We start from the raw sequence: 23,752 nt of genomic DNA on the forward strand, positions 1-23,752 counted from the left end.
ACTGACAAACTAATCAATTCAGTTGTTTCTTTGGCTTACACAAAGTAAATTGTTTCTCACACATCCTGCTTGAAGACCATCCATAAACATAATTCTTCAACCTCCTTCAAATTTTTCCCTTCTATGACTTTCGGGGTGAGCCCAGGAACATATTGGCAAGGTCAGTCATGTTGGTGACCCATCATCTTTCATGCTCACATATCTCTGCTTTCCTTCCCATGGCTGTTTGTATCTCTTTTCCATCCCTTGTTTTACACGTAGTCTCTAATCTGAGTCTGAGAAAGTTTCTCTCTTGAATCTGGATGCATCTAGATGTGTTAATGGGGCACTACAAATCCTGGATAATAATAAGACAAACTGGAAACACTATTCCAGTTGGTGACACCCTTTTACATATTAACTGTTGATGGCTTCTTTTTTAACACTATTTTTACCTAAGTAATCCCTGTGTTTCCTGCCAGGTGGAGCCATAACACAGCCTGTGAAGAAAGAAATGTGATTAAATAATTCCTTTGTAGTCTGCCAGGAGAAAGTTAAGATCCGCGGTGAAGTTGCTCTGCAATCCTCCTTCATAGCTAATTTTAATAGAGAAGACTTTAGTTCACATTCCCAAATCTCCAGTTTGACATGTGTTCAATCTATGGTGCCAGTTAAGGTCTTGCAGTTAGGATTTGTTCACTATGTAAGGTTTGGCATTATCCAAAACATTTGCATTAGGAACAACACACACAGCATCAAGGGTTGAGCATGTTGCTCCTCCATTGCTGGCAAACTCCCTTCTGACAGCTACACAACATCAGCCACTAGCAGCGGATCCATGCCTGTGGGCTTAGGACCAGCCTGCATTGGGTTTCCACTACCTGTTCTCTTCCTGGGCTGAGGGATGCACACAGCATAGCCTGTGGTAGTGCTCGCTAAAAAGGGAATGTAGCTGCTGCCCAGCATGCACCAGTATTGCCTACACGTGCCTAAAGATGAATTCTTCAAGCAGTAAATACAGCTAATACAATGCAGAATTATTCTCATCATATACAGTTCTATGTGAACATGCAACTGTATAAATACCCTAAATGCAGAGATAACAGCAACTACTTAAGCAAAAATTTCTGACTGAGGATAACATTCTCAAAAGTATCAGAGACTACCTGTATATTCAGAAGCAAAACAGGCCAGTGAAGCACAGACCAGGTGACGCTCTACATCCACATCTACAGCCACATCTGGAACACTTGTTGGGGGCAGCTCCTGGTCCACCTTAGACACCAAACACTGCCACAGCACTGCCACAGGGAGGGTACCATTTGGAGCATGCCTAAACTATGGCAAAGCCCATCCTAGCATTAAACAGTACAGTGACTATGGATCTGCACTTGAACCTGACCTCTGGTTTTAACAGAGTTGTAGCCTGAGCAATTTAAGAGTCTACAACCTATTTCCATTCCTTGCTTGGACTGATTTTTATGGCTATCTAAGGATCTAACAGATTTTGTGCAAGTGCCCACTTGCTTAGCATTGTTTCAAGCTGTAAGAGTTAAGCCTGTGCATCCTTACCTTCATAAAGGCTCTGAAACTGTTTATTGAAAATAGGTCTTAGGCTCCTGAATCATCTAGTAGATTTTTGAAAATTTATCCATAGAGAGTAAACCTGTGCCAATTTGAATTAAGATATGTTCCGTTGCATATTTAGTCATTTTGTTTCACTGTACAATTTAAGGTGCCCATGTGAAAGAACCAACAAGAAAAAAAAGATGGGTTTGAATTATTGTCTTGTGGTAACTGCTCAAAGGGCATCCCTTGAAAATACAAGTTTAATACAAGTAAAAAAGAAGAAGAGGAAAGTCCTACTGAAAAAAATCATTCAATTGGAAATATATATTGCAGTGGGTTACCCCTAGGGGTTTTACGCTAGCATTTCTGTAAGAACTTCACCCTCTGGCTTGCTGGGTATGATCTCCTACATTCTGTTTTCTGCTGCACTTTCACAAATTAAAGTCCTTGAAAGGTCACATCCTTGAGGTGGGCTGTAGTCAGCTTGTTTTTTGAATATAACAGTATCAGTTAAATAATTTCACAAAGAAATACATGCTTTTGCATTATATAGCAAAAGAGACCACAGAAAGGCTGTGACAAAAAAAAAATTAGATTTTAGACTTTGGGGTAAAAAAATAAAGCGAATCATAATACAAGATAAATCATTCAGACAGCACAATAACCTCACAGAAACGAAATCATGTGCACACTTGCTACATGAACAGTACTTCAGGAATGAACATTTCTCCTTACCTTTAGAACAACCAAGGTCTCAGTCTTTGCCACTTATACCAGAATCAGACCTCAAAACCCCTACTAATTTCAAAAGCATGTTTATCTTTGCAGGAGTTAAACCAAAGTTTATTGGAATCAATAGAAAGAAACACATGTGCTTTAATAGCCTTTGGATCAAAACTTTGCATCAATTTATTCTACACAGGATAAGAAACAAATTCACTTCTTCACTTCACCAACCATGCAATAACTCTCTTCCCCCTCATTGTATACTAAAGATTGGTTTCCCCTTATACGTGCATTTTCTGTGGTTCGTGTTCTCACTTGCTACTCTGAGATACAGTCTGCATGTTCTGGAAATTTGCTGATTGCTCACCTATTCACAGCTCAATCCCAGAAGTCTGTTTCTATGTTAAAAATGGGAGTAGCTCCACGGGTCTTAAAGATGTCCTAGATTTTTGCCAAAAATGTATCAACAGAGGAAGATGAGAGCAATGACATCACTTACTAAAAACCACGAGGAGAAAATATCTACCAATATGGAACTATAAAGTTGTTAGAGTAATCCCAAAGGCCCAAACTCTACCATGCATGACACAGGGAAATCTTTGCCATCTTGAGCAGCTAATTTAGTGGAAACAAGGCCTAAGATTCTTATCCAAAGATCTGCTTGAATCAACAGGGCCTTTTCCATTTATTTCAGTGGGCTTTGGATCCCATCCTAAGACAGCATGACCACCAAGAACAGCTGGGCAGGTGTTACCCTGTTATGCTTGGCCAAGGGAGCTATTTCCAGAGGCATCACTCACTATGGCATGATGGATGGAACAGAGGGATGAAAAATTCATTTTGGCCACCCTTTGGCAAAGTCCTCAGGCAGCTGTTTAAAGCTGTGTCCACCCATCATTGCAGAACAATTCGTGTAGGCTTGTGCTTCCTTTCATAGCAATCAATAGGATGTATGATGGTAAAAGGCTGCGTGGTCAACTGGGTGAGTGAAGCAGCCTTTCACCTCTGAAAATGTGAGTTCACATCCTGTTGTATGTCTCATGATAATGATATCAGTGTTCTCTGCCCAGTTCACAGAGGACATTTATTCACATCATCAGCACCAGATGCTGTCTCAGATATGTGACATCTCCCACTGGAGACAATAAGAGATTTGCCTTTATATCAAATGTCACAGGAGTAGGTTGGTAGGGATGTTTCATGCGGATGACAAGAGAATCTGACTCCATAAAAGTTCTTACAACACCATCACAGTTCTCTTTCAGCACCTTCTGCTTTTGCAACAGGGTGTGATTCATCTCACCTGACCTAGATTCTTATCTTGGTTGTGCGTGAACTGCACAGAGGAGGTACCTATCTCTTTCTTTCTGATAGCTCAGATTTGATGCTTTTCTTCCAGATAGCTGACATCAAGAAAAATGTAACACATTAAATTAGCAAAATTAGTACTGTTAGATAAGAATCCTGCGAGAAACTTATTCACCATGTGATTTATTCTTGTGAGCTTACTTAGGCCTTCACTGCCATGAATGACAACTTGATACAAACATACATGTTAAAAAATGAAAAGTAAACAAAACAAAAAAAAAGAAAAAAAGAAAAAATCCCACCAGAAACAGAGTTGGAAGTGCTAAGGGCACCTCTATTCAACTGCTGTATAAACTCTGTGGCACAAAACTTTTAAAGAATCAATTCAACAGTTACTTAAAGTTTTTACAGAGCCTTCTATGTGAGCTCAATTTGACAATAATCACCTTGGACTAATTCCTGATCCCAGATGATCTACAAAGGTGTCTTTTATTCTCTCACCTTTTATTTGTATCCAAATGTAATCAGGAGGTGGTAAATTAAGACTAATCTTTCTCAAATAAAAGCAAATACACACTAACTTAGCAACACCACACATATGTAAGCTTTTCTCTTTTTTCGCTTGTCTTATTAAATTTGCAGCTTAGCAGAGTGCTGGATGTGTAGATCTCACACAATGCTGAGACATACGGTGTGACTGTGTTAACATTATATGGGAACCCTGGCCAAGATTTTCAAAAGCTGGTGCCAGAAGTTAGGCTCCTAAATAAACCTCCAAGTTGCCAAAATGCGTAGTGTTTCACACCATCCAGTGAAATCAGTAAGAGCTGCTGGATCTAACACCTATTAAAATTGTGACGATTGTTTGGGAACCTAGCTATAAGGTATGTAAAAAAATATCCTTTTCATTTAATGATGCATCTTTAGTTCAGCAGTCCTGTTGTCTACTGACAATTTTAAAACACAATGCTGTTCCCTGTGAGCTTCAAAAGGGTTTCTATTTCAAGTGTGTTGAAAATCCCAGTTTAAAAGTGACTTGTCAGATTGAGCCTTAGACCCACTTAACAATGAGACTCAAACACCCATAGGCTAGATACACAACAGGGACTTGATAATATCGAGTGCAGTAGGCATCTGTTTGGCGGATTTTGCAATGTCCAGGCTGGGAATTTTTATGCAGTTCACAAGGAGAACTAAACACCACACCAACAAGTCGCTCTCTTGGGAGCATCTGAAGTAGCCAGTGTGAAACATTAAGGAGGGAAATATTTCTTAAATCTCTCCCATGTCAAGGAATTAGATGTCTTAGCCTGGGCTTCCCTCCTAGGGGAGGTGTCCCTCCATTCCAGATGCATGGGCCAGAGTCATCCTGGGAGCTCCTCTCTCCTTCATGTTGAAAATGTTTCACTTTTCATGGGATAATTACCTCTCAGCTCAGTCAAAAGCAGTAAGAATGTTGCTCAGATGTTAACCAGGAAGGGAGAAGATCTGTTTTTCTCTGAAAAGTTCTCTATTTTATGTAAAGTGCAGTAGGAACTGGAGCACCAGACCCTCCCTCAGAGGAGATGAGAACCACGTGGTCCTTTTCTCCCAAGCTCTCAGTGAACGAATATTTAACCAGCAAGGAGATATGGCCTTGTAGTCAGCATTCACCTACAATCTAATGTAAAGTCTTCCAAGCTCTCAATAAGTTCCCTTATCACTGACACACCAAGGAAAAAGTAGAAAAACAGAACTACCTTCAACTAGTTACTTCTGTGTTAAATAGGGACCTCCCACACATCCAATACATTGAACTTTATTTGTAGAGTTTATAAAGAAATGCAAAGTCTGAGTCCTGAGTCGTTAAGACATAACACTGAGGAGTGGCGTGAGCTTCCACGAAGCCCACAAGTACTTTACAAAATGGGGTATTTATAGGTTTACAATCTTCTGTAGATTAAATGACATCTGAGAGATGACTCTCGGGGTGTAGGCACTTATTGTGCCATTGAAGGTTCAGCCATAAGCCATTCTGAAGATGAAACTTGGGTTCCTGAGTGGCCTGAATACCTTGTGGCTTCTTTGTAGTCTTATCAGAGCTGCACAATACATTTTGCATTTGGACATGCCTGCAAAAAGTCTTAGTGCTTCTTTACAGAATGGATGGGTTGTGCCAGAAGGACTGGACACTCAGTAGGGCGACTTTCATGCTAACCTTGCAGCTACTCAGAGCAAGCCTGGAAGATGGCAGGGGAAAGGGGAATGAGTCAGGTTCTGCAGGAGACAAACAAGCAGAACAAATTTTAAATGGAATCAACCTCACTCCACCCCTGCCACAAAAAGCACAAAACCCCCCAAACAAAAAAATCCCTACAAATAAATTGAAGTCCCCATTTTTTCAAGATAGTTTGCACCCCACTGGATGTGCGAGATTTGTTCTACTCTGTTCCAGTGTTTGTCTTCAGCACTTTGTATTGCTTTTCCATTTAGCACACCTATGTTGTTCATAGAGAAGGCTGACATAAGGAAGCATTAATCTGAGGCTAACTGGGCTGAGACCAGCTAGGTGAGTGAACTTGACTTTGCAGGTGGCACTTTGCAATTCTCTGCCAACCTCTATCAGCGGGAAAGGTGACTGGGTTCGCAGTGTTTCGAAAGGCTGCTATGAAGTGAAAGGTGATTCATGTTGGGGAAAACAGGTTGGTGAGTAAGAGGAGGTGGAGGAGGCTTTCTGAGGAAAATAAACCCATAAAGTGAAACATTTCACTTAATTAAGTAACCCCATTTACAGTGGGGAGATCAAAGGAGAGAGGAATTGGAGAAGCAAAGAATGCAGTCTATCCCATAAAAGATCAGGTGAAAGAGGAAGATAAGTCTAAAAATAACAAGGGAAACCTGTGCAGCCCTCAATGTTTTATGAACATGCTTATTAAAGCAGCAAAACTAACCAGATGGGAGGACAGGGGGAGGCTTTTTGGCAGACAGTATTTCTCTGTGGCTCAGCCAAGTCCCCACGGGATGGACACCACATCTCGATCAGCCTGTGCGATGGATTAGCAGAAGAAATAAAGGAAGGGGTTTCATTGAAGAAAGGGAGAGAAAGCAACAGAGAGAGTTTAAAAAAAAAAAAAAAAGATCACAGGAGAATCTGAGGGCTTGTAAGAGAACTTATTTTTTAAAAAAATACACAAAGAATTCAGGAGCTCAGGGCCATATTCAGATCTGGAGTGGAAAGAGGTGAGACATAAAACTCTTCAAATGGACAAAAGTAACATGCTGGGCTGTTTCTTCTTGTAGCTGAGCGACTCAGACTGCAAGAATCTTACTTTGCTGATCCAGAGCTTTGTTTTGAACCTTTGGCAGATCAGTTAGTAAAATATCTAGATCTATCAAAAATATTTGTTGTTGCCTTGTATAGCAGTTAGAGTCCTATGTTCTGCAGTAGATCACAGTAAGTATTAATCTGCATCTTTAAATACTGACTTCCTCTAAAAATCTAACCTCAATGACATTTACTCACCATCAATGAAATGAGGATGATTTCCAAATGGGTGCCATGAGTTGCTCTGATACTGCAATTGTCACAGCTAAATAAATAAGCTAGACATGTTTTTTCCTCCTAATTCACTGAAAATCTTGTTCAAATGCCTTCTGTGATTACTAGGAGGGTGTTACAAAGACTCTGTTTCAGAATACAGAACACACTGTAAAGAAAGTCCTTGATGATTTCTTTATCAATGGATAATTTCCTGGGTGAAACCCTAAGAGAGTGGAAGAAAACTGGATTTGTTATCTGGGGACAGCTGCAGATATGCAAGTCCAATTTTTAAACAGCTAAAGAAGATAGAGCAAAAGCTCCCTTGGTTTTCAAATCACCCTTTGTGTCGGGGCTGCCTGCTACAAGTTTTTTCTGTCTCTTTTTTTTTTTTTCCAGTTCCCAAATTGAAATAGATTTGAAGCCTTGCCTCTGTTTAATTCCCATTATTTCCACTAGCTCTTTAATACTGCTAGGAGAAGTTAGAGCAGAAGAGCTGTACATTTTGCAGCGTCAATGGTGTGGAGGGTGTCGGGGATCCCCAGTCACCCTGTTCTGGGGGTCTTCCAACAACGGCAGAGGGCAGGCAGACCACGCCGCAGCACCAGGACCCCAGGCAGGCAGGGGCTCCTGCTGCCTGCGCGCTGCTCAGCATTGCGAAGGCATGATATCATAGTCATGTTGGGAGTTTATCTCCGACACAAATTGCCACAGGAAGCATTTTGTCAAAATTTCAATATCAAAGTGGTCACAGCCTCTATAGTGAACAGCTTTATTTACTTAGGAGATAAAGGCAGCTGAGCAGAAAGTTAAATTAGGGTAAGCAGTCTCCTGCTTCTGTATAAATGCTGAAAGGAAGTCAATGCCTCTCTCAAAGCCAAACATCAAAGGAAATTTATTTCCTAGTATAGCCATTTTTAGACTTCACCAGTAACTTAAAATATAAGAAATATAAAATCAGGGCAGTGCTGGCTATGCTAACGGTAGGCAATACTTAGAGCTTAAATTTCAAAAATGTTCTAGTAACTTAAAAAGGGATAGATTATCCCTCTTTGGCTTTGTTCTGACCATTCCTGAACAACCTCATAGCTGGCAAGAAATGATGAAATTAATCTTTAAGGAAGAGTATTTCAGCATTCACACTGTAGTGTTCTGCCAGGGTGCAGTATGCTGCTTCTTTTCCTTGCCTTTGAGCACTGTGCTGCTTTTTCAGATCGCAGTCTAAATCTGTTCATATCCAGAGCTTTGGCATAGCCCATTATAAGACGAGAGCATGGCATGAATCTACTTATTTGGATACTCTATATTTGAGCCTGAAGTTTGTCGCAGTCCAGCTCACTAAGACAAAAGATAAATAACTATGCAGCAATACGTTTACCTTATCTACATAGCAAATATTACAGATATCTTTCTTCTGAGATCTTTCTTCTGTAAGCTCCACTTCCCTTCTCAGTCCTCGATCACACAAACTCCTACAGATATCCAGAGAGTATGGAGGTCCTAAGGATTTTTGTGAGACCACTTTCTCACAGCTGTTATCAGGTGCTTAAAGGAAGCAGTTGGAGGGTTTAGGGGCGGCTTATGGAAAATATCCGTTTATCTTTAAACTTTCCAACTTTTAAAAACTTGCCAGCATGGATATTCAAATCAGTGATAAAGATCTGCATTGACATGCTTCAGCATGACATGTTTCCTTCCTTATGAATCCCAGCTCAACCATGTGATGGCTAATACACTCAAAAATGCAATGAGCTTATGACCCGTCTATCTGTGCAGAGTGTTCATCCTTATGGGGCACTCTGAGTTTTTCAATAGAGTTATTTTAATCTCTTTAGGTGCCATGGGACCAGCTATTGTTCTCACTGGCACCATTTTTGTACTTAAAACTAAATGCATCTGCATTTCTTAACCAGTAATGGAGTTGCACATGCTTCAAAAAAAAAAAAATTTGACTGTAATCTTCTTTTCCTGGGGCACTATATATTCTGCATGAGAGAGAGATGTGTAAGCCTACACTGCCTAAATTGTCTAAAGTAGGAGCGCATTTGCTCCAGCAGCACAGATCCTAGGCAGGCCAAATCAATCTCTGGAGCTGCCTTAGTCTATCCAGAGAGAGCTGCCCTCTGCGACTTGCCTGCAGTTGAGAGGAGGGAACCAGAGCCCAGGCCCTGACTTGCTGAAGCCTGGGATCACCGACTGCAGGAAACAGTATGGGTTTGGACCATGCAATTGGGTCCACTGGAAGGATGATGAAGAAAACACAGAGACACAAGAAAATATGTGAAAAGAAGAGCTAAATAAGCTAGATAATGTGGCTTGAAGCAAAGGTTACACCACTGCTGATGCCAGAGAAATAGTGCAGAAACACTCAGATGGCTTCTAGGCAAGGTACCACCAGCAGTCCAACCTCAGTAGCACAGTGCTTGGCTGGATTTATGCAGCTGCCTAGTACCAGTTCACTAAACACTTGACCAAGGTAAAACTATCCTGGACAATATCTATCTTACTCTTAAATCATTGCTCTTTTACATTCTATATATGAAGAGTTGCTCAAAGTTGTGATGACTTTTTTAAAGAAGATGCATTTTTGGAAATATAATTTTCTTCCTCAGCTGTAATGCAGGTCTGTGCTTTTCCAAATTTAATACCAAGACAAAAGTGGAGGAAGCATTCTTTAATAACTCTTTCAAAATTTTCCTCTTTATTTTGGCCCGATAGTTACACCTGAAGTCTAAGAGACTGAGATTTAGGAGTATTTCCAGATATTAAAGTTCTCTTTTCTTCCTATCAGTTAATCTTTCATCACACAAAATCTCCAGCAACTAACTCCTTATTTTACTTCAAAACACAACACATGCACAAACACACATAATAGAATCGATGACCATATCTCATGGAACAGGATTTTAACAGACACAAAGATAACAGAAATAGAAGACTTCAAATAAAGTACCTCATCACGACTTAATACTCCATAAAGAAATGCCTTTGGCTTTTTATGAAGTGTTGATACCTTAGAGGTGATCCCAATAGACAGAAATACAGTAGTACGATAGGAAACTACAATATGAGAAACAATCAGGAAATAGACAGTCTGGACACAATGTTATCTCAGACACATGGAAAAATGTGTATTTATATACCTACAGGGTAGGTAGATGTCTGAGCTGTCAACAGAAGGGAAAAGGTTGAGAAGATAATTTGAAACATCCTGAGTGGAAAATATAAATTACCAATCTGAGAAGGGGTGTGAAGTATGATTGCTTTTGAGTAAAAATAGAAGTACGTAATTAAGGAGACACTTACTGTACCAGGTCTGGGATATGGGATGCGGCCTTCATATTGCACCCACCGATGATCCACACTCTCTTTGTGAGCATAAGGGCCATTGAAAACAGCTCTGATATCTGCCATGCTGTACACACAAACTGCAGAGCCCTTGAAGACAGAGCTGAAAAAGAAGATGGATTGATATGCATATTGTAAACACCTCTTCAGTGCATGGCTCATCCAGTGAATTAGCTAATTCCACAGAGTTTAATGGGGTTTGGATCAGTCCTACACTTGAGAGTTCATATAAGTGGTGCTAAATAACAGACAATGTGTACAGGTCTGATAACTACAGATATTTAATGTCACTGTCATTACGGTTTAAAGCTTTCCTCAGTTGAAACCTGGACTTAGCCTTTGGGATCACACGATAGACTGCCATTTTTTCTAGTGGCTGACAGTTTCCAGCTATTTTGATTAGAATTTTCTGCAAATGAAGGACATTCCTTTACATTATGTTCACATCTGGAAGTCCATATATTAGTGATATTACAGGTGGTGTGCCTGAGAATTACAAGTTGCATTGGAAAGACAATTTAAAGAAACAGAAATAAACATTTATATCTTTTTCTATGTCTTTTTCCTTTTTTAATGTATTTTCCTACAATAACAAAACCCAAACAGTTCATCTTTCCAAATAACACTATGCCACGTTGTTGAGTGGCATGTACTTTAGTTACTTTGTATGTCATTTCACTCATTGTGCAACATTTCATTCAATTTAAAATATTTTATGTGATTATATATTCTATGGAGCCACTGTGGTGGCTGCTTCTGAGTTAAGGAGTGCCTTGGCAATTCTTCGTTGTACTCATACTGTTCAGCATTTGGCTAGTCATTATTTACACTTAATTCAAAGGTTCTGGAGACAAAAGAAAGAATTATTTATTTCTTTTCTGACAATTCTATATAAAGCATCATGCTATTGCAGCTTACAGAAATAATGCTTCATGACAACGGTTTGTCTAAAATAGTAACTATTGGTTGCTCAATAAATATGATTGAAATTTGTAAATCCAACTAGATGAGGTTGAAATAAACTAGCACACTTTAGATTGTTAAATTTTCATTATTTTTTACAATCATTCTCAAAAGTCAGGCACAAAAAGGTTTAGGGACATAATTTATTATTTCCATTTCTGAATATATTGTCCTTAGTGACTAGAGCCCAAATATTGCAAGCCTTATTCAAGCAGTCTCTCACTGCCCTTAGGAATCAGGATCTAGTAATACAAGGGTTTAATAAAAGGCCTAAGTAAGATCTTTGGCATTTGTTTCCAGAGGCAAATGTGATCCCAGCGCATACCTTGTTGTAGTGAAGACTCCATACACAAGCGGATTTCTCTCATCTCTTGTAGAAAGTAAGAATATATCTTCTGCAATGGGAAATTATTTTTTTTAATTAAAAATCCACTGAATATTTCTGCATTTACCATTTTATATTTGGAGATTTGTAAATATATAATAAAGCTTTATTTTTGTCTGAATTTTTATTTCTGCCATGCGAATTTGTGCTAATATTCTGAAGTTTGACCACTTGCAGATAGTCTCTTTTTTACATAGAACCAGTTTTTCATTTTCCAGTTTTTGGAGTGAAAGAGAAAAAAATCCATATTTCTGATCAGACTAGTTCCAGTTATAATCAGGGACTTCCAATACAAGTCAGAGAGATTACAACCACTGTTTGAAAGAGGAGTAAAATCAGAACAAGTCATAGTGCTTCTACAAAAAAAACCAAAAAAACCCTAAGCAATACTGATGTCAAAATGGACCATTAAAGATAAATCAACTTACGCAGCTCATCAAAATGTGTGTCTGCTCCTTCAGGACCAGGTATCGAACACACAAGCCTGGCTTTCAGAAAAGTAGTCCACTTGTTTATTAGGCTCCTTTGACCTCCCATATCATTCTAATAAAAATAAAATTAAAAGACTTAAATATTAAACAAATAAGAAGAGATTTAACATATGATATTTGATGGTAGCCCAGTATAGACTGTGCTTCTTTCAGTCTGATTCCACAGTTTAATCTTACCACAACAACAACAAAGTCTTTTTTTCTTTTTTTTTTTTTCCCGAAAACTACGTAGGACAGCCTTTTTATAAGAAGCTCCAGTAGTCACTTCTCAGCTCAGAAACTGGGCAACTCAAATTTCCTAATTATACCCAAATCTATTTGCAAAGTTCTCTCACCAGTTCTACAGCTAGAATGCTGTGAAAACTTATGTGATTTCTTGTTCCCTGTGATGCTAATTTTTGCAATCAGTTGTTCTTCAAGAATTCTTTACAAACCCAATAATAACACAGAATGTTTTGGATAGATTTCTCAAAAAAGAAAAACTATATCCTTCAGCAGTTCTTGCAATGTAAATACTGTCCTGTTTGTTTTGTGTACACAGTACAGAGAGATATGCATTCCAGGGAAAACCAGTCATATTATTTTAATAATCATTGTTATGCAAATATCAGTCTATCCTCCACAAAAGGGATTTTTTTTTTATTTATTTTACTATGGGTTTCTAAGATATAAGCATACTTGCCCAAATTTACTTTAGTCACTGGAGAAAGAAAAAAATCTATACAGAGTCACTTGGAATTGGAATTACCCTTCTGAAGGGTAGGTGTCCTTCTACTGACTGGGATCAGTAGAGGCGTATGGGAAGAGTGGATCTTAGTAGAAAGTTTTATTTTTAAGAAGCTGGAACTAGGAGTTTGGTTAGGAGTTTACCTCCTTCCACTGAGTACATGAAAAATCTAATGGATGACACTCATCTGTCCCCTTTTGCCCCAAATAACAGATCTATTTAGCTTCCACAATGCTATTTAGGTCCCAATGTTTTTTCATACTGAAAACTGTAAGGGTAATGATATTCCAGCAGGAACCAAAAATTCAAACACTTAAGAGAAATGTTATCACCAACAGCAGTCTCCCAGCTATAGGTTCTGAATTACTCCATGAAGGTGCCTACTTCTTTTCATTTATAAACTCTGAAGCTTAGAGGATCTTAAGCACCACAAATTTGGTCCTAAATATTCATCCCCTCTGGATTCATTAGGAGAAATCACTTTTTTTGTTAATTGGCTTTGCAACTCTGAAGGTATAGAACCAGCCAGTAGGAAACAGTGGGTGATGGAAATTACTTGGTATTTCCACGGATTGTATTTGGCACTTCAGGGCTGTATCACAAATATTACAGGCATTCAGAAAGATGGTTTTAAGTGCTGAAATTCACTTCACAAGGAGTAACACTTCTCTGGTAATGCCCTCTAACTGTTTTCCCTTTTCAGGTACTTGCTACCTTTAAATAGGTTAGCTCAGTTGGAAATGATTGCTGTTAATCTATCACCTTTGGAACTCCTGTTCTTACAAGAATTACTACCTCCTGTCTTGATTTCCTGAGGTCCTGCCAAGCCTGAAGCTTTGCATCTAGCCAACAGATTTATTACAAAGGTGTCAAAATTAGCAGCCTGAAGCCAATAGGAAAAAGAAGCTCTGCATGTGTGTGTTCTGTTCAAAGGCATGGCAGATAAACTTTGTGGTGTAATTAAAACCAAACAATTACAAAGATGCCACAAAGAATCTTAAAAAGCAAGAATTGTTAAGCTTTTTGTTCTGGCAATTCGGACTAGCTAAGCAATTCTCGCATTGCAAGGCTTGTACTTTGATTTCTGGTGGATGCAGTGCAGCACCACAGGAGATGCCTGGCTAGGATCAGAAAGCAGGGAGGAAGCAAGATGTGATGGGGCTGGAATGGAAAAATCACCCTTGTCTAGCTCCTGCTCCTGTCATCACAGGCGTTCAGCTTCTGCAAGAGATGGGAAAATACGTACTTGTGTTTTACCACCCTTAAGTCATGATCCAACACAGCATTTTCACAAATGTTTATTTTAAACAAATCAGTAGTTCCACTGAGTTCCTAAAGAGTAGTGTGAACCAAATACTGTGCTCAAAGGAAGCACTCTTCGCAAGTACTATGTGCTTTAAAGTATAAGATTCCACTGGATTTAAGATATAACCATATTTCCTTACTCGCTAGCCAGGACACGATGTTAACCATGTTACTTGAATTTAAGAGACATTAGAACAGACATTCACTAGGTGTGCCTTACATATTCAGAAGTTCCCAATAACACTGTACAGTTTATAAAAGAGCAAGGGGAATTCAATGACCAGCCAGCACTTCATGATCTACCAAGCTCTTCTGAAGCCAGAGAGTGACGAATTTATGGTGCAGAAATAGAGAGACTGAAAAGACCTTTCACTGATTTGGACACCTGCACATATAATGTGCTGACATATCCTCCAACATGCTTCTTCCTACTGCCTTGGCTGAATGAAACAAAATGTACATTTTATTAGGACCATGGTTTTGTTTGTTTTGGGGGTGGGGTGAGGTGGGATGGGGTGGTGGAGTTTATTAGCAGCCATACAGTACTCTTCAATTCTTTATGCCATCTCTGAACAATACAGTACCTTTGCTTTCCTAATATGTGCCCAGGATTCACTGACTGAGAAAGTGCAGGAATTGACATAGACCATGATGGTTTTATCTATAGGTAGAATTAGCTCAGCTCAGGCCAAGGAGGTTCAGAAACTATTAATAGTATAGGCATATCTTTGCTCCTGGACTCTCAAGTAGCAGTTGTCTTATTAAGCTCTGGAAATATCAAATTTTTGAAGAAAGTGCACCCCTTCGTTCCTAACACGACATTCTGGTGCATATTAGGTCAGGTTTTGACACGTCTTGAGGCTTCAGGTGCTGGAGAACATGTGATTATTCTCCTTTCATATCACAGAATCATAGAATTGTTTAATTGGAAAAGGCCTTAAAGACCATCTACTTCCAACCTCCCTGCCATGGGCAGGGACATCTTCCACTAGACTAGATTGCTCAAAGCCTCATCCAACCTGGCCTTGAGTCCTCAGCGGTCATGGTCCTTCAGACCATGTTGACACGAACTCATTAGCTTTGCATCATATCTGCCTACTCTGTTGCAGACTCCTTGGGCCATCATAGTTCATTATTATTGGCCTCTCAGAGGCTGGACAAAGGACATACCGGGCCAAAATCTTTATTTATTAATCTTTATTATTTAATAATATCAGTCTGCAATGAATCACTGACATGCTCAAATGCTATGAGTTGGATGTAGACTGTGACATTATTATCTTAAGATGTACAGGCCGGGTAGTCAGTGGATTAGAAAAAATGGATTGAAGAGAGAAAATCACCAAAGCAGAGGCCAGCCAGTGCACAGGTGACCAGAAATAAGGACTCAACACAAAGTTACAAAATCCTAAGAAGACTGCTGGACTGATTTACACCAAGCAAGGTTTTGCCTCAACCCTGCTGGAAATGTGTGGTAAACTGGATGATTTTGGACAAGAGATACTGGTACTGAAGACAAAGAACACTAAATCTTTCAGGAGATGAGACAAGAAGACAAGATAAATTTAAGTGCTGAGAAAAAAATGTGCTGGGGAATGCAGCATGAGCAAGCCTTTCATTCCAAAAATATGGCTAATCTACTTGTAACAGACGAGGAGCCAAGAGTATCTGAAATCTTATCTCCTAAAATATCACTTCTAAGCACATTGGATTAGCAGTGTTTGCTATAAACATTGTTACAGTACAGATGAAGACACTTAGGACTGCATATTTCTTTTTGAATATAAATAAAGGTTTAATTAGCACTTACTGCTTTGTAATCTCACAAACTATAGCAGATACCAACACTTCCACCTGAAACACCTTCTTTTTAACAGAAAGAAGTACCTGTAAAATCTTGATTACTTGTGTTTGCCTGAGTTAGAGATTTAGATAATTGCCAACTGGAACGTGGGCAGTTCAATCTGTCACCTGTTGAGGAAATATTACCAAAAAATTTCACAAAGATTTAAACACAGAAATTATCTAGATAAGCGGGGAAGCAATCCAATATAATTTTAATAAATCAGACAGACTTTTATTCTACGGAAATCCTAAAATTTCAACCCTTTTCAATAAGCTGGTTCTAAAAAATAATTTGTTGGAGTAAGAAATCAGATTTCTACCAAACTACATTAAGAATTAAAACATCTGATGTACAACTTCAATAAGCACAGGTAAGTGTATGGCTTTCTGACATCCAGGGAGAATGCTGTTTAAATGCCACAATGCAACATTTGTGAAGTAAATTAAGGTTATATCATATGCCTTTCTTTGAAGACTTCCATGTAAATCTCAGTTTTCTGATCTGCAATTTATGTACAACTGAGTAAAACAACAGGTTTTTCAAACCATCTAGTAAAAGATAAGTTTATCATGAAAATAAAAACCATCAGAAAAAATATTGCTCTATGGAAAAGCGACTTAAAATCAACTCGTATTAAAGACTTTCTGTTGTATCTATTTACTATTCTATTATTTCTTATATAAACATAGCTTCATTAAAATGCTCAAATGTTAGTCTTGGAATCCAGTAGGCAGGAAAACAGATGGCAACAAAGCTAAAGAACATCTGCATCTTTGGGATTTTAAATCTCTTATTTGTTTGCAAGTAACAGTGACAAACTGAACATTAGAACAAAAAGTGCAGTTTTCTGAAAATCAATCAACATCAAAGATGTCAGACACTGTGATTCATAAAACTTTAAAGACAGTGATTATCCTGAACAGCCTCTTAAATAAAAAAGACAATGAGTGGAATTTCTAGAAGCAGGTTATTAATTAGAGCCAGTGGCAACATGTGCAGAAGAACCATCCAAAGTGAATTCCTGGCCTGAATAAAAGGAAATGCTGGAGAACAGAGGGGAGAAGTACTGAAACTGCAAAAGACCCTGGAGCCCTTTTCTTGTGTGAAGTCTAGCTATGTTACAAAGTCACCAGAGACAAATGGCATCCCCTGCAGCAAAGCCTTACATTATGAAAAAAAAACCCCTTCTATCAGACTTTATAAATGGAGAAACAGTCAACAATTTTCTTTGGACTTCTGTCTTCAAATTCATAGTTCTTTTTTAATTATTTCATTTTACTTTGCACATTCTGGCCCTACCCAACTCTGTTAGGTACTGACAGGAAAGTAAGATTTCCTCCTTCAGGAATTCAGGTTCAAAATTTCTTGTCCAAACCATACTGATGTCAGATGAAAAGTTCCTCCCATGATTTCAGCAGGCTATGGGTCAGATCCACAGACATCAAGCAACACATGAAGTGTGACTTGAGAGATAATAAAAATATATGTGCAATATAAACAAGAGAAAGGAGGCATATCCAGTTTTAGATCTTTGGCTGCTCTACTATGGATATCTTGCATAAACTTGGCAAAGTCAGTTCACCTCTACATCTGCAGTCCCCATCTAACAGCGAGACTGCTGACTCTGTTTAGTAATTCTGCTGTTTCTATGAGATTACAGAACCTTTCATGGGGAAAGCTTCCCTATAGGATTGCATATCGCTTCGTATAAGACCGCACCAACCCCCCTGGACACTGCAGATGTTGCTAGCATATAATACTTCTGCTGCTTGAACTAGTTGATCCAAAGATGAGGATTTCAATGGCACTCAGCCTCATGTACCACATGCTTACTCACAGCGATGTCCCTTATCAAGTCTAGTCTGGCAGAATGATGCAATTCTTCAGCCTAGGGACTGTGCCTTGCAAGGTCCCTACCACTGAAGTAGCATTTGCACATAGACAACAGAACTAGAGGTGCAAACATGCACAGGCTCCTGATAGGAACTGCACAGAGTTGCACGTCACCTCAACAAGAATGCCTGGAATAAACTCAGCCCTCTTGATTTCCAGGGTGGTGCATCAGCCTGATATATCTACAGTGCTCCTCGGACCATCAGAATGCAGGCTGCATGACCTTTATCTCCTCCAAAAGTATAATCAGAAGTTCCTCTAGATTTATGTGGCTTGGACATTAAGCTTCCCCCGAGGCAAACCTATTTTCAGAGAACGCTTCTATAATAATTTTTCACATCTTTCTTGAGAGCTCGATATCATCACAACTTGAAACAGAAAACTCATAGTCTAGAGTACAGAAGTCCAAAACCCCGGTTTGCTTTTTGGTCCCTGAGACTGGTCATTTCCGAACACCTTTCTGGAATTCGTCACAGTTCAGAACTTAATGTGCAGCTTGTCTTGGCTCACTGCTTATTTTCCCCATCCAGGGACAGACCTACTGTGTCACACACTAAAGGGTCCTCATCATTAGTGCAGTATATTTACTGATCTCATAACCTGTCCCTGCTCTGTACTGGCTGGCTTCATTCCCTTAGTGTAAACCACACTGCTTGTTGCAAAAGGAATTGGAGAGGTTAAATAGTACCTTCTACAGACTAAGATTATAGGCTGTGGATCAAGTCATTTATTGAGCTCTGTGCAGGTACAAAGTTGATTGCACAACCAGGGTCAAATATAGATCTCAGAACCAAAACAAACAGAAAAGCTAAACATTTGTCTCAGCCCCATGCCCTTGCCTATCTAGGCAGCAGGATTAGGCAAGAAGGGCACACATATCTATAGTCGTCAGCATGCAGGAGTGCCATGGCTAGTGTCGAGCCTGCTCCTGGCTTCTTCAAGTGCAATGAGTAAGTGCCCAGCAGGACTGAACCAGGGAAGCCTTTGGCATGAAACCAGAATGAAGCTCAAGTAGCTGAATGTATGGCAAGATGACCCAGTATCATTGGAAAGCTGACATGAGACCTATGGGTAAGGATGCCACTCTGGGCATTCACACATTTCTAGGCATTAAGACAATGGGAAAGAGGGTCTTTATCGCAACTGTAGCAAAAACTACAAGACTGTAGGCCACATCTACTGTGGAAAAGTCCTCTGTTTGAGGGAGAGAAACAGCGTTTTAGCGTTGAGTTCCTGCGCCTCAAGCAGATTTGTTGTTATTTCATTCAGAGTGGCAATGCACTCACATTAAGCATGCATAATTGTTTGGTTCACTATGGAAAATGTTGATTTTTATTTTGGAAAGTATTTAAACATCACACCCAGAGGTTTTTACTGAATTATCTTTGGATGGGATCCAAACTGGAAAATTTAACTATACATCAAAGAAAAAATCTGGACTGTTACTACACATACCATGTAAAAAAAAAAAAAAAGCCAGAAACTAGCAGGCTCAGGTAAAGACAGGGAGATGACAACAGAAAGTTTGAATGTGGTTTGGGACAAATGAAATAATAAAATTAAGCACCATTTTACCACAAGGCCATTCAGCAATCTTGCTAAGATTACCTCCAACAGTGTTAAGAACTAGTATTAAGAACATTCCCCAAAACTGTTCAAAGGCTGCCATAAAGTAGATGTACTCTACTATATCCATCATTAGGTTATTCACTATAACTTCAATGGAAATTTGAAGTGAGTAAAGGGTGATGGCTGAACTAATAAAATATGTTAAGGAATTCTCTGGAAAATGTACCTTAAGCTTTGAGTGTAATCCATACACGGTTTATTCCAGACTTGCCTTTACCTGTCTCTCATCTAAACTTTCATATATACTTAACAAAAATTATATGATATAAATACATAAAAAGGATGTAAAAAGACAGAGAAAAACAAACAAATAACAAAACCTTCAGGTTAGGAAATGTAGCATTCTTGATCATGAAGCTACAGGCAAGTCAAGTGACTAGATGGATCAAGTAATTAATGTCAAACAGGAGATCAAAATTGATATGGTTTGAATGCATTGAGAGCATTGTGAAACTGAAGCAGTGTGAGATGCAGCATTGGGATAGGCTGGTTTCTTTCTGAACAAATAGGCCTGAATTTGCCATTCAGAATTTCACATTCTTAAATAAGAATGCCTCAAATTTCAGATTCCAGGGACTCAGTAGGGCAAAGCTCCCTTTATAGTCAATGGAAAATATGTCCTTCAAGGAATGATTTGGTTTGAAGATGGAAGGAGTCTTCCTCTAAAAAATAGTCATCTCCCTTTATTGACTGAAGTGAATGCCTGATAATTACTTTCCTCACTTGGATACATTCAAGTGCCTAAATTCATTAGTGTGGGACAGTATTGACAACCACAGCTTGAGAGCTGGAAAAGCACGATACCAAAAAACAAAGGTAGGTCAACATCTTACAGAGTCCTTTAGAATTTAACATCTTAAAACATCTGCATTTACGACGACTCAATCAACGACAGCAGAGCCTGAACTGTAAACCATGGTACATCTTCATATTAAATGTTCTGATATGAAAAAAACAAGGAAGCCAATTTTATCACATTAGAGTATTTCCAAAATCATAAAGTCATTATTTGCCACTCTTAGAGATATTTGAATATCTAAATCAAAGCACTCTGAAGTCAGGGACTCCAAGCCAGTACGTTACTGACAGTGTCTTCTGCAATGAGTCTCTCTGGCAACTAGGATGATTTCCAGAGTTTGCTTCAGAGGTTGTGCAGCTGCATTTCCATAATCCAGTTTTTAAAGCTCTATCTTGACACTGCAATTTCTTTTTCATTTTCCCTGAGGCTCAGTAAAATTCAGTCACACCTCTTTATATATAAGCATAACTTACATATTTTTGCTTCATCTGCAAATCATTATTTCTCCCTCAAAAAAACCCCACTAATTACATTGTTGAAACACACCCATGAGGGACAAAAATATACAAAACTTCCTATACTTGCGCCTGTATCCTTGCCAATAAGGAAAGTTGGACCAAAAGACCTGACAAAGTCTAATGTTATAGCTCTTAATTCATCACAGTTAGAAGCAGACACTGTATAGAATTGGCTTGTCTCCAACATATCAGCCCTTAAAATGAAATCATCTTGATGAGCATCTACTTTTCTACATAATTTGAAAACTTTCAAATGGCACATAACATTCAAATATCAAATTGGGAAGTTCAAGAGGAGTTGGCTGCTGAAAGATCCACTGCTGCAAAGACGATCAACAGGCAAATGAGAGCCAAAGTTTTTCAGAGGATGACATTTTTGAAGTGGTTTTGATCATTATCATTGAGAAATAAAAATTAAAAAAAAGAAAAAAAACAACCAACAAAAAATCCATTACCTATGGTTAGCATTGTGACTATGCAATATTACGGTGACAGAGAAAGTATGTAAACACGTAATACGCAGTAAGTTAAATCTCATCTGGAATGAGCTGCCTCCAGAACTGGAAGCAGGATAGCTGCACGAGCATGGCTCTGAGCCCAGACTAATTAGCCCTGTTGAGAACATGTTAACATGGCTATTTCGCTTCCGGGACCCAAGCTAATACGGTTGAACGGTAAAGCATTATGCTATGCAGACAACCCAAATGGTTTTGGAGATAGATCAATTATCTACAAAGTGATGCAAATCACAATATAGAAATATAAAGAATGTTAATGATCCAGTTATCCCTAGTCACAGTAAAGGCATGGCTAGACTATTTCCAGGGCAAGAAAAACACCTCCTAACTTTTACACACAAGCAGCCCCACAGCAGAGCCCACCAGGACCCTGGACTCGGAGTCACGGAGGAACAGCTCCCTCCTGCCATTCCGGGAATACAAATTGCCTTAAAGCACCAGACGGGAGGCAAGGTCATAGCCTTGAACTCTGCTCACGTTCATGGCTTTGGAAATAAATCACATTACCCAAAGGTGGAATGCAGGGTGTGTCCTGGCCTCTCGACTCAGGCGCTCTTAAAATGATTACATTCCAGTGTGTTTAGAAAGTACAGTTTAACCAAGAGGGCTGTGCCTAATTGCTATATCCTCATCCCCAGGTACAGTGTGGTATATATGAGGGTGGAATGGCATACCAAAAAAAGAGACAAAGAGCTCACTTGTTCCCACTAGAACAAAGGCCACTTCTGGACACTGAACACTTTGGGAAATATGGGAAAGCATCAGGGGCTGAAGTCAGATTTCTTGGCAGCTGAGGTCTCAGAAATTAGTCTGTAAGACTGCACACTGTAACTTTTGCAATACATCACCAAAACTGTTAAAGAGAAGCTTGTAACACAGCAAATGCAAATCTCTGTAATAATAAACAGGATTTTCATACTGCAGCAGAGAGACTACTGCTTTTGGCTAATTTCCACTCCATTCCAATAGAATGAGGTTGTAACTATGAAAAAATATGTTTCTATATAGAAAATAAATAAACAAAAACCCCAACAACCTTCCTCCCTCTCCAAAACCCTTCTGTGGACTCCTGTAAGTTAGGATTTTCATTTCTCACTCTATTTGAGTAGGGAAAATAGGAGGGAAACCTAGGTCTTTTCTAGGGCTATATTTGTGCATATGTGAGGTTGTCCTTAAATAGAATTACAATTTTGTCATCATTTTGTGGTAGATACGTATACAAAAATGCAGCTGGCTTGTTACTTGACTGCAGAGTGCACAGTGTATGGATGCTGCAATTTTTTTTTTCCAAATCTGGCTCAGTGTGTAACGACTGTGTCAAGTCTTGAGCTGATGCAAACTAAAAAAAATGTGGGCTTGAAGACAATGTAGCTGTAAAAGCTTATGCCTGTGTTTCTAGAAACAGAAGTATGTGGGTCCATGCCTTTAAGAAGTTAAGATTTATATGATCATGTAATATACATACGTGTATCTGTATGTGTTTTAAAAAACAAGTAAACATTGCTGGTTAATCTTTAGTGGTATTTTCTCTTTTTACTTATGACCTTACTTGAAAAGAAAGCAAATAACCAAACAGATTACACTTTATGTAACTAGGAACATACCATAATTAGTACCAGGTATTACAGATAGACCAATGATACTTTTTCTGCCTCCCTCAAACCAAAAATAGGAAATGTTGTTTGCCATGATAAATGACACAACTGGTTCTGAAAGTGACTGTTGAAAGAACTTCCTCCCAATTCATACTGATATCCCCTAGTGATATACAGAATGCAGATGACGCAAATCTAAATTAGTGCTATTTAGTGCTACAGTGGCTGCGTTACTACAACGCATGCTTCGAGATGGTAAGTATGGTCTTATGAACAGGACAAGGGACAGCTGTTTGACTCTAGGCGAAGAGCTGCCAGCAAGAGCATTGTAATCTTCTGGGTCTGAAAGTAGCTGGGAAAAGGGAGTGCTTTCCAGAGAAGATTTTCCCTAAGGGGGAGGATCCATGAGAGACCATATTGTTGAGCCATTGAAAATCAGCCAAAGAATAGGCTGCATTGACTAACCTCCTTATTAAAAACAAAGCCTATTCTAATTTCAGCCTGTGTCTCTGGCATTAATGTACAGGAGCCCTAAGGCACAGTGAGGTAGAGAGTAATTGAGTTCTAGTAGGGAAAAAAATAAGTTTACACTAAGCAAATTATTTCAAAAGCTGCTGGGCTCCTCCCATCCACTGT

At 39.0% G+C, this 23,752-nt stretch overlaps 1 protein-coding gene across 1 annotated transcript in view; it reads right to left on the minus strand.

Annotated features, from left to right (window-relative positions):
* SEMA3D (sema domain, immunoglobulin domain (Ig), short basic domain, secreted, (semaphorin) 3D) overlaps positions 1 to 23,752 on the minus strand; it is a gene marked incomplete at its 5' end in the record, with an annotated part of 78,950 nt that overhangs the window by 23,911 nt on the left and 31,287 nt on the right. Inside the window, 3 exons of the mRNA XM_009704686.1 lie at positions 10,406 to 10,550; positions 11,736 to 11,805; positions 12,224 to 12,338. Coding sequence (XP_009702988.1) covers positions 10,406 to 10,550; positions 11,736 to 11,805; positions 12,224 to 12,338 — 330 coding nt within the window. The remainder of the gene's footprint in view (positions 1 to 10,405; positions 10,551 to 11,735; positions 11,806 to 12,223; positions 12,339 to 23,752) is intronic.

The sequence above is a fragment of the Cariama cristata genome, unplaced genomic scaffold (genome assembly GCF_000690535.1).
Source record: "Cariama cristata isolate BGI_N322 unplaced genomic scaffold, ASM69053v1 scaffold3677, whole genome shotgun sequence".
Classification (NCBI taxonomy): domain Eukaryota; kingdom Metazoa; phylum Chordata; class Aves; order Cariamiformes; family Cariamidae; genus Cariama; species Cariama cristata.